The sequence below is a fragment of the Rhamphochromis sp. 'chilingali' genome (assembly GCF_963969265.1).
Source record: "Rhamphochromis sp. 'chilingali' genome assembly, chromosome: 17".
In the NCBI taxonomy this organism is placed as follows: Eukaryota; Metazoa; Chordata; class Actinopteri; order Cichliformes; family Cichlidae; genus Rhamphochromis; species Rhamphochromis sp. 'chilingali'.
The window spans coordinates 32,207,657-32,227,880 of record NC_137944.1 but is presented as its reverse complement, the minus strand read 5'-3'; the positions used below and the strand labels follow the sequence as shown (position 1 = coordinate 32,227,880).

At 44.2% G+C, this 20,224-nt stretch overlaps 2 protein-coding genes across 2 annotated transcripts in view; one reads left to right on the top strand and one right to left on the bottom strand.

The window, feature by feature from the left end:
- Positions 1 to 18,539, top strand: part of LOC308384455 (uncharacterized protein) — a gene marked incomplete at its 3' end in the record, with an annotated part of 118,078 nt that extends 99,539 nt beyond the window's left edge. The window contains exons 2-3 of the mRNA XM_080863022.1: positions 14,254 to 15,872; positions 18,395 to 18,539. Coding sequence (XP_080719148.1) covers positions 14,374 to 15,872; positions 18,395 to 18,539 — 1,644 coding nt within the window. The 5' untranslated portion in view covers positions 14,254 to 14,373. The remainder of the gene's footprint in view (positions 1 to 14,253; positions 15,873 to 18,394) is intronic.
- Positions 2,756 to 18,980, bottom strand: LOC308384334 (uncharacterized protein). The gene is made up of 3 exons (XM_080862836.1): positions 18,388 to 18,980; positions 17,902 to 18,007; positions 2,756 to 7,911 (listed from the first exon to the last, which is right to left on the bottom strand). Exon 3 carries the CDS (start codon positions 7,513 to 7,515, stop codon positions 3,370 to 3,372), a length of 4,146 nt encoding a protein of 1,381 aa, XP_080718962.1. The 5' UTR covers positions 7,516 to 7,911; positions 17,902 to 18,007; positions 18,388 to 18,980; the 3' UTR covers positions 2,756 to 3,369.
- Positions 18,981 to 20,224: the final 1,244 nt, after the last annotated feature.

The window sequence follows — 20,224 nt, the reverse complement described above, 5'->3', positions numbered from 1 at the left end:
GCCTACACATCTTATGTTATGATGATATAGTGATGTTACACATACATGACAGGAATGTGTGAATAGTAAGAAGCCAAAATAATCTGCCTCACACACAGACACACACAGAGCAGCTGAGTGCGTGCACGCTGGCACGGATCAGCAAAAAGTGTGAAACAACAGCTTGACTCCACTAATGTGTGATCTGAGTTTCATGAGGCGTTTCGAATCAAAATTATTTTCCTCTCATCCCTTCCTCCAACACTTGGGACTCAGCCATGTTTTAAAGGATATTTAAATGCTGCCATCTAGTGACTGGTTGTTGGTATTGCAACAACTTAAAAAAAAACACCCCACTTCCCACTGGTGTTTTTTTAAGGGTTTACACCTAATAATTCATTCTAAGATTTTGTGACGTGCAGAGGATTTGAGAGCGGGAAGATCAGCTGAGTGTGCATGAAAGAGCACACCTGTCTGCGTGTTTCGGGTGTTTAAGGCTAGCTTTGTCACAGCTGTATGTGAGTCGGGTGCTCAGCTTGTGCCAGGCTGTTTTCATAGTGTTTTCTCACAGGCAGCATGAGAGAGATACCACTTCACGGTCCCTGCAGGAAGAAAGTGTGGATAAAAATATCCTTAATCCGCTAATTGTCTAAAACAAACTTTGAGGGGATGGAAGTTTTTTTTGTCTTTGTGCGAGAAACATGATGGACGCCCACTTAAGTCCTATGCTGGACCTTGAGCGTGGGGTTAGGGTTATAGCTGAGAAGTTTAATGGCAACTGTGACATATTTACTGCTGGAAAAACAAACTTTAACAGCATGTTTTAAGTTGTGGAATATTACTCTAAAAGAAAAAAGAAGAGGAAAGTTATTTTAGATATATTCACTGTCAGTTATGTAATTTCACTATTGCACATATGAAGTTAATTTAAGATAAAATGCCATACCACAAAGCTTAAATAATCTCTGTTTCTTGAACAACCACAGCTACTAGATCTCAATCCAGCAGTACCTTTGGGATGTATTGGAACTGCAAATTCTCATTGTAGATGTGCAGCTGTGCGATGCTATCATGTTACTGTGGACAAAAAATCTCTTGAATGTTTCCTTGATGAATCTATGCTATGAAGAATTAAGGCAGTTCTGAAGGCAAAACAAGGGTCCAGCCCAGTACAGTAAAAGTGCAACTAATGAAGTGACTGCAGAGTGTATGTTTTCAGTTGTGGACTTCATGGTTCAAAGATGTGACTAATTAAAACACCATTGTCATGTTTTGGGGGAAACCATGGCAGTGAATGTCTTCTCATGTAACTAACAGTTTCCTCAATGCTATCTACATCTCTCCAACTTCATTTGGATTCAACTGCAGGTAAACTTGTTGAAAGATGTTGAAAGCTCAGTTTTATCAGTACAATGTTGTCATGTGAGGGAGATCAGTTAATCATGTAAAATGATGCACTTTCCTTTATGCTCCATTTACTATCAAATAACCAACATTTCAGGAACATTTAAAATATACATCCTATAACATGTCACTTAACTAAAAAGAGATGAGTGCATGAAACAGAAGATTTAAGACAACAATCAATGTTTCAGTTTTTTTTTTAATTCGATTTGAGGGTTTTCAACAACTCACTTTTAGGCAATGAAAAGGATAGTAATTTAGTAATAATATTACATGTTTTAGTTTTACAGGTAAAAGAAAACACACATCTGGACAGGACCTAAGTAATGAACTATGTGTACACGCTTCTGTTACAAAAATGGGGCATCAAGTGTGGCAATGAGGGAGTAGGTAAAAGGGGGCTCAAGGAGGAGGGGGGAGGATATCACATCGATACATATACTCATCCCGCTGTTTTACAAAGTCAGACCCTGACTCGTTCCCTCCCACCCAAACATTAGCAACAATGATAAAAGAAATGATACTCGGTGTAAGAAAAAAAAAAAAATCAATATATAATAAAATATAATACGAATTGTACAGTACACTTCGGTTATTTCTCTTCTTCCTTTTCAAATCCTGAACACACTAACAGCTCCTGTTCTCACTCTCTGTTCACGCTTCTTCAAAAACATCATAAAGTAGTGTACATTAAAAACAAGATCAACACTTTGTTTGTCCCAACTGTCTCCCTTCAGTCTCTTTAGACAAACAAACCCTTTATTGTCCCAAGAAGCTCATTAAAAATGACAATAGTGTCACATCAGGATTTCTTTTTTCCATTAAAGATAAATTTATCTTGAGGGCAAATTTCATCTCAGTATAAAAAGAGAGTTCTTCCACAGGGGCAACAAATAAACACAGACCAAGAGACAGACACGCTACTGTTTACCGGTGAATAATGTGAACGCAAACTAGAACTAAAAAAATAGAGATGCACCGATATTTGGAGGGATATCAGTACACAAGAAGGCATTTACTGATATTTGTGTGTTGTGTTGCGTTACTTTTGTGCTGGCTGAGTGTGATGAAGAACAGAAGACTTTAACGGAACTTTATGCAAATCTCTGTTGGAAAAACAATTTGAAACTTTCCAAAATGTAATAAATAAAAAAGTGATTGTATATCTAAAAGATTTTATATCTAAAAGCCACTTATTAAAGTTATTAAAGTGGCTTTTAGTACTTTCCTCTATCGCCACAAGATGGTGCAGTGAGTCCATGTAACCTGGCAACTCATTACAAACATCCACCCATACCTCCACTTGAGAAAATATCAAAAGTTAACTGAAAACACCAACCGATAAAACTGTGCCCCCTGGTGGTCAAACCTGGCAGAACATAATTACAGGGGAAAAAATAAAAATAAACTTTTGTTTCATAGTTGAGCTGTGTAATAAATAAAAATAAACACTAAAATATATATAGGTATAAATCTGCATTTCTTTTGGTCAAATTGTTTAATATCGGTGCATCCCTACTACCGGAGATACATCCCCTCTACAAAAGGCATCCAATCCACATTTATGCCCAAACACTGATGATCGGGGATTTAAAAAAAAAAAAAAAAAAAAAAAAAAACCAGAAACATGATGGACAGGAAGCCGAATCTGTTTTTAATAACAGATGCTACTAAAGTCATGTGGTCTTGAGTTCCCTCACCTTTGGGGAAGAGGAAACAGCCTGTGATGGTGGTTCTGATTTTGGGCCTTTTGAAGTCCACTTTAATTTATCGACCACCGTTGCTGTGGTAAGTTAGGATTGTACACAGGAGGAAGGCTTGAGGTTATTACTGTAGTTACACTAAACCCCATACTTCCACCTTTTTTTTTTTTTCTTTTTTGTTAAAAACTTGCTAGCTCTTGCTTGCTTCTTGGATTATTTAAAAAAAAATAAACATCAAAAACAATCTAATCTAAAAAAAAAAAAAAAAAAAAAAAAAAATTGTTTACTGACTGTAGTCAGTCAGAACCGTTGATCTCTCAGGCTGGACCAGACCTGGGACTGGCAGCTGGACTGGTGAATGTTCATCATCTGACGATGGAGATTTCATCAGTCCCCAGCTCCCACCCCCACTGCTGGTGGTCGCCCGGCAGCAGAACTTGTGGCGGGCGAGTAGCCGCGGGTTCCAAAAACTGTGTCGGCATTTGTGGCATTGGAATGCAGCTTGTTTAAGATGCTGGCCCCTGTGTTTCAAGGCTTTGTATAACGAACTGGTGCGCCTCTCACACACCTGGCACCGCAGACGGGCATGGCGGCCTGAGTTCCTAGGTGGGTGCCTAATGGCGTGATGGACCAGCAGAGAACCCTGCTTGGCATACATGGTGCTTGGGCAGATGGGGCAGGGGAAGCGTTTGATGGGGACGTCCATCGATGTAAGCCCCGTGACCCTGACGGCGCCACCGCACCATGACTTCACCTTCATTACACTGCCCTTTATCCTCAACTGTGCCAGGAGCTTTTTTTTGTTGAGCTGAGCCTGTAGTCTGCCCCTCTTCTTTCTCAGAATCATCAGCTTCCTGCGCGTGTCTTTACTCAGGGGCACGCCCACCAGCTTTCCGTCCCTCATGATGCTGTGGATCACTACTCGCCGTTTTTTCTTCCGGTGCTTTCTTGTCTGCCCATGACGCTTTTGGTAGTTTTTTGGGCGGTAGTAAAAAGGGTGCGGGTGTTGCTGCTGTTGTTGTTGTTGCTGTTGCTGCTGCTGTTGTGGTGGGGGTGGCGGAGGAGGAGGTGGTGGTGGTGGCGGCGGCGGCGGTTGTTGTTGTGGGTTTGGTTGTTGTCCGGATGTCCCCTGTGGCATGTGGGAGGAAGCAGCGTAGTTGGGAGCTGAATTAGAATCGTAGAAGAGCGGGGAGTATCCAGAGGGTTGGTTCTGATTCACGCGCTGACCGTTGCGGTCAATGCCATGCTGAGACAGCTTGTGCCGCACTAAGCTGTTAGAATAAGCAAAGGCTTTGCCACACACTTCACAGCGAAAAGACTTCTCCAGCCCCACCCTGCCGCCATGGACAGTCTGCTGATGTGCTGTCAGGTGGAAATAGTGACGGAAGGATTTCCAGCAAACGGTGCAGGTGTAAAGCCTCTGTGATGGCGTGCCAGACGTTGGAGACTTTTCTCCTTGAGAGCAGGAGGAGAAGAAGTCAGAGTTCCCTGTGTTGGCAACTTGGCTGATGGCGGCAGCAGCACCTTTTATTCTCCTCCCCTGGTTGTCGATTTCTCCTCTTCTGTGCAGCTTCCCGTGTCTCACGAGGCTCTGAGCGTAGGCGAACATCTTCCCGCAAAGATTGCACTTGTAGTTCTTTTGACCCGAGTGTACAGTCAGATGCTTGGTGAGGTGGAAAGGCTCACGGAACATCTTGCCACAGACGTCACACGCGTGAGGCTTTTCCCCTGTGTGGACACGGTTGTGGCGCCTCAGAGTCTCCGCCCTCCTGAAGCGTTTGCCACATATCTGACATCCGTACGGCCTTTCCGATCCGTCGCCTGGCGGTGCTGGGCTCCTCCTCCTCCTGACGATGGTATTGGGATCCCTTTTCTCTCTGGGCTTTCGCGGCCTCTTGGGCTTTGTGTGCGGCTGGCTGGGGTGGGTCAGCGGCATGGTGGAACCATTCAGGGTGGAGGTGGATGACGGTCCACCTAGGTTACCAAACCCCAACCCCCCCAATAGGCCTCCAATGATATCCCTCCTCTCTCCTTCCCGGCTTTCTGTGTTTATATCGCACGAGGCGGCGGCTGCAGCAGCGATGGCTGACATTGCACTGCTGGTGACCTCATCTTCTGAATCATCCAATAGGGAAGAGAGTGGAAGGTGCGGCTGTTGTTGCTGTTGATGGTGGTGATGTTGCTGACTTTGTGGGTGGGGGTGAAGAGTTGGGGCTAAAGGGGCCTTCCGGAGGGTCTGGTTGGTCATTTCATTGGCTAATGTGCTTTCTGGGGGATACAGAGATGAAGGCTGGGATCGTCTGTAGTCGTCGACACCGCTGCTGTTGTAGGACGACTGGCTCTGGTAGCGATTTCTGGAATAATCTGTTGCATATTTGTCACTGGCCATCGCTGCCCCATCACTTGAAATCCCTACGCTGTCACTTCTACTTTCCATTTTACTGCTGCTAGGGTTGGAAGATGCACTCCCTGCACTGCTGGCCCTGTTTTTTGAACTGCGTGGAGGTTTGCCACAAGCACCTGAAGCGGCATGGTTCAGGAGAGAGGTGCTCTCACGAAAACAACGCCCACATGCCGGGCAGCGGAAAGGTTTCTCGTCGTGGATCTTCTCATGTCTCGTAAGTGACTCTCGACGGTTGAAGGACTTTTGGCAGATGCTGCAGACAAAAGGCCGGTTTTCTGAATGGGTGACACTGTGCTGGATGAGGTGACCTCTCTTTTTAAATCTCTTCCCACACTCGCCGCAACAGAATATCCTCTCCGGGCTGGGAGAGTTACAGTCTGACTTCCTGCTTTGGCTTTCTGGTGTCAACCCATGGCTGCGGAGATGCCTTCGTAGGCTCGAAAGGTGGGTGAAGGTTTTACCACACTCACCACAGTGGTAAAGGGGTTCTGGTTCTGTCTGGCCTGATGAGATGCTGTTATGATTTTCTTGGGATTTTGACAGCTGTTGGTTTCCGTTGGCAACGAGCACAGAGGTGGGATTTGAGGAGGTGGGAACAGATGAGGAGGAGGACACAGTGGAGGATGACTGTTGCTGCTGCGAGGACGGTGAGAGGAGAGAGGAATGCTGCGGTTCACTTCCGATTCCACTTAGCCTGACGCCCCCAGACCCTCCTCCTCCTACGAGGCCCGATGAGGAGCTCTGACTGTGCCCACTCGAGCTGCTGTTGTGGCAGTTGCTAACACTACTGCTGCTGTGACTGTGGCTGCTACTGTCCGTTTTCCTCTGGGGCAGATAACCCGCCATTGCCTTCTTTCTCCTGCTACCCCCACTCGATCCTGACGTAGACGAGCTGTCTACAGACTTTGCTCCATCATCTTTAGAGAGGGACAGGTGCAGGGGCAGCGGGAGGGGGAGGCCAGCCTCTTGCTGCATTAGCGATGCTATCTGGTTAGAGGAGAGGACAGGAATGCCTTGGAAATCAAAACCGCCCAGTGGGGCCGGCTGCGGGGCTGGGTGAAGAGGGTGCGGGTGGTGAGTGTGGCTGTGTGGATGAGATAAGGCGTGTGGGGTGAGTTGCTGCTGTTGCTGCTGAGGCTGTGGAGCTGTGTGGCTGTGGGAGGAGTGGAGTGCAGGAGGGGCAGCCAGTGCTGAGTTTGACTCTGAGGCGCCTTGCCCGAGGCCCAAACCTAGGTGGTTGTGAGTGCCCTGCTGGACGAGGAACTGCTCTAGGCTGCTGCTGGTGGGAACACCAGACAGGAAGTACTGATTAGCAGCAAGCATGCAGCTGAACTGCTGGTGGAGACTGCGAGGATCGGACTGGCCAACTAAGGGGACCGCAGTGCTACCAGAGGGGTTGTTGGAGCCGGAAGCAGAGGTGGAGGGTGAGGGTGAGGAGGAAGAAGGGCCAGAAGAGGGCTGGGGCACAGAGAGACCTGGATGGAGCGGGGGAGGCGGGGGTGCAGGTGTGACAACCCCCCCAATGACTCCTGCGCTTCCTCCACTGCTGCTCCCACCAAAGTCGAAACGTCCCATCCCAGAGTGGAGCTGCTCCTGAGCCAGCGCTGCCTCAGCAGGGTGAAAAGGCCGCAGAAACTGGGGGTACCCCGACGAGGAGCTCCCGCTGCCACTGCTGCTACTGCTGCTCATCTTACTCGACTTCCTGGAGCTGTGAGACGACGTGGACGACTGGCTCTGGTGGGAGATGGATGGAGGAGGAGCACTCATTTTGGCAAACAATGATGAGGAGTCTGCAAAAGCATTGCTCCGTGAGGTTTGGAGGGACCCAAGGCCGAGGCCCGACAAGAGGCTTCCAGATGTGTCACCACAGGGTTGGTGTTGTTGTTGCAGCTGCTGCTGGTGCTGCAGCTGCACTTGCTGTTGGTGGCTCAGTTGTCGTTCTAATCCAAGGCCTTTGAACTGGTGGGCTTGGTGTCCACTTAGCATTTCTAAAATGTCCATGGGGTACTTGCTGAACTGAAACATCTCCCAATGCAGCTGTGACAATGCACTCAGGGGTGGCACAACCCGTTTGCAGCTGCTGGAAACAGCAGTGAGCCCTTATCAAACCTGCGGCGGTCTGATTTTCACAAGTAGTCCTGCTAACGTCCAACAGGCCACGATAATCCACCGAGAGCCTGATTTTCCTTACATGAATGTGTCGCTAAAGAGCGAAGCGTCAAATGCTTCTTTAAAAAAAAAAAAAGAAAAAAAAAAGTCATAAATATACTAAACTATAATAAAAAAAGAAAACAGAGTCTGTAGTGTTTCTTTAGAATGTTCCATAGCAGTCCCATAAAGTGGAGTGTGTCCGTTATTTCTGTGCAGGCTGAACCATTGTTTCACTGGCCTTCCATCCAGTCAAGGAGATCTTCGAGGAGCCTGAACAAAAACAATCAAAAAGAATAATGTCAGTAATTCTGTATAAATTAAACAATAACAACATATTGTTTTTCCTGCCCTCAGTGCCTCTCCCTTAGCAATTACAGTGTGGAACTTGATACAGCTAGGACAAACAAATTTTCGCAGGTATCAGTCTCTTGCTTCAGAACTGATTATTTGCACTCATGTTACCCTGATGATAGTTTTTTGGCAGTGAAGAGATGACCTGTTTGTTTCTGTAGCTCTAGTTTTTAGTGTTTTTAGAAAAGCAGACTGATTTTACTGTGTAAAAACCAGGTCACTGGCTTCCTGTTTTATCCACTCAAGAGGATCAAAGCAGCTGTTCTACAATTATTTTTGCACAACTCTGGAAATCTTGGAAAGCGTACTGCATTCAATGTTTATTCAACCAGGTAAACTTTTCTTCAGCTGGTTTTCTAATCTCATCAAGCTCGAACCCAGTGAACCTAAAGCTCCGCAGCTGCTGTAACTTTGAGTTTCTCAGGAGATGATTTCCTTTAAATCCTTGTTGTGGCCAAGCTGTGAAACCAGATTGTAATTTGTTTCTGTTGTAGTGTGAGAAAGCAGTTCCAATCACAGTGTTTAGTTAAAAAAAAAAAAAAAAAAATCATTACTGGCAGGCAGAAAAGCGATAAGCCAAACATGGAAATCCAGAGAAATAAATGTAAGCAGGATAGAAATCATCAATCCTCAATGGTTCCTGCCTGTGTTGCAGATAAACATTACAGTCAAATAATCAGCATTACAACTGAAATCGGAGAGGAAATGAACAAGAAGCCATTTTGATTACTGACCATTCCAATTATTTATTAATCAAGAACTCAAAGCCTTTGTCTGGTTGAAGCAGAGTCTTCTCTATTTGAGCTAAATATAAAAATAAAAATATGGCACATTTGGAGAGATCACGTAGACAAAGAGTCACATCATTCCCTATTCAAACTTGTGGGTCAACAGGAGCTGATTATGAGCATTTTCTTTCAGAAATCAATTCTTATGTGACTTGCTGCTTCAATTCCTGTTGATGTACTTTTAAAAGTTTCTCAGTCTTGCATCTCTTTTCCTGCCTCAGCATTGTTAACTTCTACTTCCTCTCTCTTCTGTTTGTGACAGTGTAAGTATGTGTGTTAAGAGAAAATGTAATCCAAAAACCCTTAAAACCGTAATATGAATTAATAATTCTGCCTAGACACAGTAATATTTACTTCAATCAAATATTAGGACATATTCCAGTTATGTGTGTCAGCCTGCAATTTTTTTTAAAAATAAAATTTAATACTATAAGAGGAACCGTACCATTTCGCAATTTAGAGACACCAGTAAGGGTGACAAATTCCCTGAATTGTCACCCTTACTGGGACTCACTGGGAATTCAGAGATGGCTCCTGTCCACCTCTTGCTGGATAAAATGACTTCCAACACATACAAATGCACACACACAAAACGCCCATCTCTCTCTCTCTCTCTCTCTGTATGGAGTGACGTGATACTGATGTGATACTGTAAACTCTTAAGGAATGCAATACGTCACAACATACACAACATAGTACTGTACAATTCAGACTAGAACTGCTCCATTATAACAAAAATTGCAATCCTAATTATTTTGTGACATTATTTAGTGTGATTTCTGTCTTGTTAAAGCGGATTTCCTCTCACATTAAATACAACTCAAAATGAAAACATATACAAAAAGATATGAAGGTAGTGGAAGACAGTGTTGTCCGATAGGTTATGCTCAGGCTAGTGAGCATTTTTGATTGTGAAATCTGTCTGGCAAGGACGACTGCCAGTCCTTGTAGGCCCAGAGCTGTGGGATGTTTGTGGGTTCAAACAGGGAGTGAAGAGAGGCCCAGGCACCACTGAACTCTAGACATTTGCATGGAAGCCACAGGGATAGAAACAGAGAGCCGAAGTCAATAATCTAACAACATTTCCAGAAGCAGACTGGATTAGAGACCCTTGGAGACAAAGGCATCTGCAAAGAAGAGTCAAAGATCCTTCCACAGCCTCACCTTCAGAAAGCTTTTACAACTTTCACTTCTTCTAGATGGATTTAGTTTCCATCATATCTTAGTTCACTCTGATCTAAACTGTGAGTGAGTTTGAGGTTTTAGGGTGGGCACTGATGCAAAAAGGGGGATGGGGGCTTGATTTACAACAAGGGAGAAGGAGAGAGACTGAAAATGAACCAAGCAAGCACTTGTCTGATATTTGAATTTTGCATGTGCAACATGACAGCCTAAAAGAAGCACTTGACTTGAAGTAAATTACAGCAAATAAATCAATAACCTACTGATATGCTTTCCTTTAAAAAGGAGAAAACATATTTTAGCTCCATAAAAACAAAGGAAGAGGACAAAGTGCACTCGCTCATATTCATTTATCTCAAAAAACACAAATGAAAATATTTGAGGCTGTATCGTTTGAAACACCAGTTTTCTTCATTCTTCAACTTAATACTGCCAAAAACATCAGCAAAATGACACTCCTGTCATAATCTAACAATAATGACACCCTCTTTAATTTAACTAATGATGCTTCTCGCGTTCACTGCATGCAACAACCCGCCATCATTTCAACCTCTCCAAAACATCAGCCTAAATAATTCAAGTCGCTACTTCTCCTGTGTCAGCATCGCATTTTCTGTCCGATACTTCGTTTTGTTTTGGGGGGTTTTAAAACTAGGGTCAAATCTGCTTTTATTTCTGACCTTTTTCTAGCTCTGCAGTGAGCGCTCGATGTGAATGAGACTCCCCTGAAACAGAAACCACAGAAGCCAAACGTCTTTATATGCGCTGTCACATCTGTGTACAGTCAGATATAAAACCAGGAAGGATTTTGTATGTTGTCTGTACAGACAAAGCATAATGATCATGCATTCAGTTTAGCTGCATGCAAATTGTGAAATTAAGAAAACAGTCATTAACAGTCTAACAGTCTAAGCCAAAAACAAAAAAGAAAAAACAAAAAAGAAGCACCGACATAGGTCTGCTCGATTATAGCAAAACTCAATCAAATACCGGGGGGGGGGGGGGGGGGGGGGGTTCTCACAGCTAAGGAACACATAACAAAGCCAATTCCAATCCCATGCCAGTTCACATAAAGCCTAGAATGCACAACAAATACGATGAAATTCAAAAACATGCTCAATGTATTTACAACAGTGGAAAATATCACACAAAGCATAATTTCCAAATGCTCTGTGTCTCCAGCCAGGCTACAAACAATAATGAGACTTATTAGTAAAATAAATCTAATTTTGGTCCTTAAAATGTTTTTGGTAGCGATCACTCTCCCAAAGGGAGGCTCTTTGTTAAACCCTAATCTTGCCTCCCCACCCAAACAGAAACTGGGCCGATGGTCTTTGGGTTTCTGTGTTCAGCACAATATATGAAGATTACCCAGCTGCAAGCTATGCAAATGATAGCAATGTAAAAAACTACAGCAATTCAACCCTGGGTTGCAGGCAAGAGTATACAGTTGTTTTGGTCTTTACCATCATTTCAGTTAGAGGTGGGAATCACCATACATCCCACGATACGATATTATTGCAATTTTTTAAAAAAATACTTTGCGATATTCAGATTCTGTACATAAAGGTAAACTTTATCAATATTCATTTTATCTAATATCAAAGTCTCACACTCAGTCTCTCATTTCAGTCAGTTTTATTGTTGACAAACTGAACGGTTTGTATTACAGTCTAGTCCAACTTAACTGAATGCAACCATCTGGTACAATTATAGCTATTCTGAACTATGCAATTTATGAAAACTATGCAGCCCATTCAGCAACTGAAGAATTTGAAAGTAAATTAAAACAAAATATAATTTTACATTAAATAAAAAAGTTTAAAACTTAAAATAAAACATGTTTATTGCTGCCAAAAAAAGTTAAACACATTTGGACAGTGAAGGATTCTTGCTCAGAAAAAGGATCAACATGCTCTGAAGTCAGAGTTCCAGTCCACAAAAACTTTTTTTGTAACAAAATATCGATTTCTGCTGTCCCTGTATCGATACATTATTAGCAAACAAAATATCACGATACTACACAGTATCGATTTTTTCCCCCCACCCCTAATTTCAGTGATATATCATTGCAGGAGCTCAGATTCAGAGCTGCAACAATTTGAAAAGATGAGAGTATCCAGTTAAAATTAAATACATAAATAAAATAGCAAATCCAGCAAGCGTTGCTTGTCAGTATAAATTGTGATAAAACTGTTGTAACAGTTGGTGTGCAGCACAACCAATGCAGTGTCCATAATCCAGGCATAAGTGTGTGCCATTTCTTTTTGAAGACTGTAATTGGGTGGCTAAAAGTGTCGGCATGCATTTCAGCCACTTGTACGCTCAATTTGATTTTTACTGTCACCCCACTCAGTATCCAGCCAGAGGCAAGGGTCGGAGTTGAGAATGTTCCTGGTAACTAATTTACTAGTCATATAAATGACAGAAACAAGGGACAGATGTCTAAGTGAGCTGCAACCACAATGGTGTCGTAAATAAAATAATACGTTTAACCAACTAGTATTTTGGACACCAACTAGCAACAGCAGCAATGTTTAAATGTCACACTGACCATTAACAAAACAAAATCCTGTTTTATCCATTTATGGAAAATAACAGGCACTTGGGGCAGGGATAGCTCAGTAGGTAGAGTGGTGGCCCCATGATCGGAAGGTCGAGGGTTCGAATCCACTGAACGGCTACCCTGAGGTACCGTCCCTACACACTGCTCCCCAAAATAAATAGGAAAAGCTAGTTTACTTACTTTAAATAAAGATTTCTAAATCCACATTAGCTTATAGTGTTCATTAGTCAATTTATATTTTGTTCAAAATAAAAACAAACCTCTGGTTAATAGGAGCAGAGAATATACCATTTTCTTTCACATTTTAACTATGCACACAGGTGGTTTGATGAAGGCCTTTTACATTCATAAGGACAAATTCTTACTGAATGTAAGAACTTGAGCAACATGCTTTAGTGGCTCCACTCAATCAGTTATGTTACACTAAAATATTTAAAAAACTGCCTGTATCTGGGGTGAATACTATGAAGCAAGCTCAACGTAGTCAGGATTTCTCTGTTATTTGGTTCAACAACAGCTAAAACCCAGGTCAGAGATAACAGGTATCCCACTGGTGGTTATCAGATTTGTATGTCAACACAGGCTTTCCAGGCTCTGTGCACTTGTGGTGGACGCTCATTTCACTCTTATTCTGCACAAAACTCAGAGGAACATACAATAGAGAGCTATAAACAATGTAAAGCATAAAATGCCATAATGGTGCTGCAAAAATAAAAATAAAAAATGCAACAGCAACCACAACACCAGAAAATCTTAAAATTTGTGAACTGGTAAAGTTAAATATTTATCTCCAGAAAAGTAAAACAGATTTGGTGGAACATTAGGATTAAAAAAAAAAAAAAAAAAAAAATCATATTTACATGTTTTCTGCTTCACTGGGTCAATACATGCAAATTCCCGTGACAATGCAAAGTAGACTGCACTGCTTCGTCTATCATCAGGTGGCATTACTAAGGAAGAGCTCAACTGAGTGCATTTATTACCAATAATGTCTGCTGAAGGAAAGCATTTAGAAAATGTCTTCTGGAAAATATCATCACAAACATCTCACAGCAGGAGCTGTCATTAAAAGGTTAATTTTGTCATCCAGCAGCCCCAAAACCACAATACTTATAATGCGGTAAGAAACAGCAGTAATAGCAGCAATTTAAGCCATTTCTAATGTTTAAAATTTAATGGTTTTGTTTTGTTTGTTTTTTTACTTCTTAAGTTTTGTCTCCCTTTATACCCAATTAAACAAAAATTCAAGCAAATAGATTAACATTAGATATTGAACAAAAATATGCATCCAAAGTACACTTCTGTTAGGAGGTAAAAGGAAAGATGGTGGATAGAAAAAAAGAAGCATTAAAAAAAAAATCCAGGTCCAGTTATTCATAATGATATAAACAAGTAATAAAAAGCATTATTACAGTGGGTGTTTCTTTCCACGAGCATCAGTTGTTTAAAGGACACTAGGAGCTGCTACTGCCTTATTTATTTTATATCTATCTATAAAATAAATATCTATCTATATCTATATATCTATATATCTATCTATATATCTATCTATATATCTATCTCTCTATCTATCTCCTGCCTGGGGCGTCTGTATCCAGTAAGGGTCCTAAGGCTAGACCCCCTATGCTAAGCGAGCCTACCGCAGACATGAGCGACACAGATAAATATGAAGGCATGCCGGCTCGGACGTCGCCCGGATCAACAAGGTCCGCGTCAGGTGTTGAGGAACCAGGGCACCCTGACGAAAAGTGGGCTACTGGAACAAGAAGGCATCGGTGGGCAAGAGATGAAAACAGGGCGTTGTTGGAATGCTACTACGCAAGTAACCCCGGCGGAAGGGGCTACATGAATAGGATGACGGACCTATGGATTCTTCGATACCCAACATCCACAATGATGGCGAAACAACTAGTAGCTCAGTGTTCCAACATTCGAAAGAAGGGACTGCTCTCACAGCTAGAGATTGACGAGGTACAACACAAATGCTACGGCAAGGAGGAGTCAGGACGCCAGGTCAGGGGGGAGATATCATCACCCCCACCCGAGATTGGGTACATAGCCCCAAGTGCGATAGGAGAAGGATCGTTGAGTGCGAGAGGAACTGACCTGAAAAATAGGATAATGGCCAAGCTTGAAACCTGGATCCCCCGTAGCCGGTTACCAAGATTACGTGAAGTACCCTCAGAAGGTCTGCTGGATGATGTTAATGCAGCGTTACGGACAATACCTACAACCACGATTACCGACACTAACAAGCTGATCTACAATACGGCAGCAGTGATCAGTGAGATGCTTGGCTACAAGTTGAACAGCCACAAGGGGCAGTACCCTCCATGGAGAAGGAGGCTAGAGGGCAAGATCAAAGTAGCACGGAGGGAGGTTAGCCAACTAACGGAGTTGCAGAAAGGTGCGACAAAGAAGGTGCATAAGAAATACAGCAAGCTGTCCATACCTGAGGCCTTGGAAACTGCCAAGCAAAGGCTCACAGCCTTGGCCACCCGCTTGAGGAGGTACACTAGAGAGATAGAAGGCAGGAGAATAAACCACCTGTTCTCCACAGAACCAGCAAAGGTGTACTCTCAGTGGCAAGGGAACAATAAGAGAACAGCACCACCAAGGCTGGAGACGGAGCAATACTGGAAGAGCATATGGGAGAAGGACGCAACCCATAACGGCAATGCTCAGTGGCTAGAGGATCTGAGGGCAGACCACAGCGACCTCCCTGAACAGGGTCCAGTAACCATCACAGTGGCAGATATCCAAGAAAGGGTCTCCAGTATGAAGAGTTGGACAGCACCAGGGCCCGACATGGTTCACGCCTACTGGCTGAAGAAGCTGACTGCACTCCACAAGCGTCTGGCAGCACAAATGAACCAGCTGCTAGTTAACGAGAGACACCCGGAATGGCTAACCGAAGGTCGGACGGTCCTGATCCCCAAGGACCCCAAGAAGGAACCGGTCCCCTCCAACTACCGACCAATAACCTGCCTCAGTACTACATGGAAGCTCCTGTCAGGCATCATATCGGCTAAGATGAACAGGCACATGGGTCAATACATGAGTGGGACACAGAAAGGAATTGGCAAGAATACCAGAGGCGCAAAACACCAGCTACTGGTAGACAGAACAGTCAGCCGAGACTGCAAGACCAGACTGACCAACCTGTGCACTGCCTGGATTGATTACAAGAAGGCCTATGACTCAATGCCCCACAGCTGGATACTGGAATGCCTAGAATTGTACAAGATCAATGGGACCCTAAGAGCCTTCATCAGGAACTCAATGGGGATGTGGCGTACAACACTAGAGGCCAACTCCAAGCCCATAGCACAAGTCACCATCAAGTGCGGGATCTACCAAGGAGATGCTCTGTCCCCACTGCTGTTCTGCATAGGCCTGAACCCCCTCAGTGAGATCATTAACAAGACTGGCTACGGATACCGACTACGGAACGGAGCAGTTGTCAGCCACCTCCTGTACATGGATGACATCAAGCTGTATGCCAAGAGTGAACGAGACATCGATTCACTGATCCACACTACCAGGCTATACAGCAATGACATTGGAATGTCGTTCGGACTGGAGAAGTGTAGTCGGATGGTAACAAAGAGAGGGAAGGTAGTCAGAACTGAGGGGATTGAACTACCAGAAGGCAACATTGCAGACATAGAGGACAGTTACAAGTACCTGGGGATCCCGCAGGCAAATGGGAACCATGAAGAGGCCGCTAGAAAGGCTGCAACCACCAAGTACCTGCAGAGGGTCAGGCAAGTCCTGAGGAGTCAGCTGAATGGTAAGAACAAGATCCGGGCCATCAACACGTACGCCCTGCCCGTGATCAGGTACCCTGCTGGGGTAATAGGCTGGCCAAAGGAGGAGATAGAAGCCACTGACATAAAGACAAGAAAGCTCCTTACCATGCATGGAGGGTTTCACCCCAAGTCCAGCACCCTGAGGCTGTACGCTAAGCGGAAGGAAGGGGGCCGGGGACTGGTGAGTGTCAGCACCACAGTCCAGGATGAGACAACGAACATCCAAGAATACATTGGGAAGATGGCCCCAACTGACCGAGTGCTCAGTGAATACCTCAGGCAGCAGAAACCCAAGAAAGAGGAGGGAGACGAGGAACCATCATGGAAGGACAGGCCCCTGCACGGTATGTACCACCGGCAGATAGAGGAGGTTGCTGATATCCAGAAATCCTACCAGTGGCTGGACAAAGCTGGACTGAAAGACAGCACAGAGGCACTAATCATGGCAGCACAAGAACAAGCTCTGAGTACAAGATCCATAGAGGCTGGGGTCTATCACACCAGGCAAGACCCCAGGTGCAGGCTGTGTAAAGATGCCCCAGAGACAATCCAGCACATAACAGCAGGGTGCAAGATGCTAGCAGGCAAGGCATACATGGAACGCCATAACCAGGTGGCCGGCATAGTGTACAAGAACATCTGTGCCGAGTATAACCTGGAAGTCCCGAGGTCAAAATGGGAGATGCCCCCAAGGGTGGTGGAGAATGACCGAGCTAAGATCCTGTGGGACTTCCAGATACAGACGGACAAAATGGTGGTGGCTAACCAACCGGACATAGTGGTGGTAGACAAACAGAAGAAGACGGCCGTAGTGATCGATGTAGCGGTTCCGAATGACAGCAATATCAGGAAGAAGGAACACGAGAAGCTGGAGAAATACCAAGGGCTCAGAGAAGAGCTCGAGAGGATGTGGAGGGTGAAGGTAACGGTGGTCCCCGTGGTAATCGGAGCACTAGGTGCGGTGACTCCCAAGCTAGGTGAGTGGCTCCAGCAGATCCCGGGAATAACATCGGAGATCTCTGTCCAGAAGAGCGCAGTCCTGGGAACAGCTAAGATACTGCGCAGGACCCTCAAGCTCCCAGGCCTCTGGTAGAGGACCCGAGCTTGAAGGATAAACCGCCCGCAGGGGCGTGCTGGGTGTTTTTTTTATATATATATATATATATATATATATATATATATTTTTTTTTTTTTTTTTTTTTTTTTTTTTAACTTTTTCATTATGGAGAAATTTGCAACGTTAAGTACCAGGGAGGCTAGCATCCTAATATTTTTATGAAACCTATTTTATTAAATGTCATGGCAGCAAACACTTTGTTTTTAAGATTTAAATCCAGTTATAGGAAATAAATCGCTGCAGAAACGCGTAATTATTCTAAATTGCAAACCGAGCACCAGAATTTGCACCAAAAAAAAGCATGCAAAGATTATTCAGATTTTTTGCAGAGTTTAAATTACTTTGATCTCCTTTAACGTATCAATTTTTAATGTAGCTGACACAAGAATAAGACTATAGAGCCTTAATTGAGAGCGGGGTGACTGCATGCTGCTTGCATCTTACCGGCTGATCCACAGGTCTGTATCTGGAGCACCCTGCTGGCTGGACCACGGCGCTGAATGAGGGGGGAGGACAGTCCGGGGAAAACCGGTGACTTCAGGGCCACAATCTGGAATAGATGAACCGATGACCGAGTGGGTCAGACTGATGGAAATAATCGTTTCCAGCCACTCGCCAGACTCTGCTAGCATCCGTCAATCCCTCAGCTAGCTAACTAGTGATCCTGCTCTAATCGTTAAAAAACAACAACATTGTCTCGCTGTTTTACTCGCATTTTAACATATACATAGTTAAATTAATTTTTTAATTACGATAGTTTTAATTATTAAAAAACACTACTTAAAGTAGGTTAAGGTGATGCTAAATGAGGTCCCCTGGTTGTCTAGCCAACAACTAGCAATGCTAAAGCTTAGCTCGGACCGTTAGCTCGGCAGCTAGCTCGTTAGGCGACACAGTCCTGCTGAGAACGGCTTTTGTTTTTGTTTTTACCTCGTAGCATGCGACGTCTGGGTGCGAAAAAACAGACTCAGAACCAAGGAAGTAAAAATGTGAACACACGAAGGTGGCTGTGCACCGCGAGAACGGGGTCCCTAAAGCCTGTCAGCGGGGCCTTTTTCTTCATCCAGGGAAAAGCGGAGTGAGAGGCCTGGCTCTCCATCGGCCCGGGAGGGCTGCTTTTCTCTCGCTAACAAAAACTGTTTCCGCTGGCCTGCCCCGATAAGTCCATTGTCTGTGTGACAGTAGAGTCATGCAGCTGGAGTGGCTCACTGCTCCTCTTCCCTCACACGGAGCCTTTGTTTTGTTCCCGTCGTGTTATTCCCTCTTTTCTCCCCGGCTGGTTGCTCTCCGCCCCGTGTCAGCTTTAGGTGTCCCCCCCTCTGTAGACGACGGCTCCTCGGATGCTCCTGGCCTTAAAATGGTTGTTTCCTGTCTGCATAATGGTTCCGGGTAGAGCCAGGCGCAGGTTTTAGTCTGTCCGGCCGCGACCACATCCAGCACACCACCGCCACCACGCTCACATCCACCTCTTGCCCAAAATCCGTATCCTATCCAGCATGATGCTCAAGAATAAATAAAGCGCGCGCGTGTGTATGTGAGCGCGAGAGCGTTCGTGTACGTGCGCGTGCATGCATACGCTTTACACTCCATTAAAAAAACTGCCTTCAAACACCGTAAGCCATCAAGTCCCTTGCGTGTCACTGTGTGTGTGTGAATGTGTGTGTTTTCACACCAAGTGTGTGAAATGTTAATTAGTCAATTAAAGATATCATTAGGGTGCATGCTGCATAACATTACAACATGTGTGTGTGTGCGCGCGTCATGGAAGTGCTGCTGTGTGCCTGGTGCCTCATTTGCATTCAATTAAAGTTACTATTATAGTGTATTATTCTTGCCTATTGCCTGTGTGGGTGTGTTTGACTGTGTGTTTACTCTGCTGCGCTGCTCGTGTTGTGGGCACATGGATTTGTTTGCACACTCACATTGTGGGCAAGGGTGTAGGTTTGATTTAGAAAGCAGCTGAAGGAAGTCAAACGCTACTCGCCTTATTAAATATTCAGAAAACTTTCCTGAGGTTTCTTGCGAATCTGCATCTGTAAAAGGGGCGTGATTATCAACATTTTGTTTTTGTCACCTGGTTGCTATTGTATTTGTTTGTTTATGGTGAAACCATGTTGTAAAAGTGTTTTTGGCATGAAAAAAAGAAGGCGTAGCAAGTTAAAGCTTCAGCTTACATCTTTTCAGTCAGTAATCCGCCCCCCCCCCCCCCCCCCCCCGTTTAATTCAGTTCTTGGTGTGTGATTACATCAGGAATCGGCTCTGAGACACTTTTTTTTGGACTGGCGATGGACAGGTCTGGTCAGATGAGGTCAGAAAGCAGTCTTCATGGACTATGATGTTCACAGATTATGATTACAACCAATTTACACAATGTGGCAACACTGTAAAGAAGAATGGGTAATATTCCTCCAAAACGATGTGACAGACTCATAAATCCAAGCAAAAAAAATTATTGCTGCTGAAGGTGGTTCTACAAGCTCTTGAATTGTGGGGTGAGCATAGTTTTTCACACAGCTGCAGAGAGTCCTGTGAAAACGTTCTAACTCACATGACTATATTTATGAAGTACATTTTTATATTTTAGTCTGTTTCCAGATTAATTCCTTATTTATAAATAAAGGCATTATTGCATAGTTGTAATATTCATATTAATACTTAAAGAAATGCTTTATTACCTTTTCTGTGACCCTTGTGGTCCTCTACACAAAGGATCTCTAAACGCCAGTCACTATTGAATAGATTCACAAGTCAGCAGTTTTATATGGTA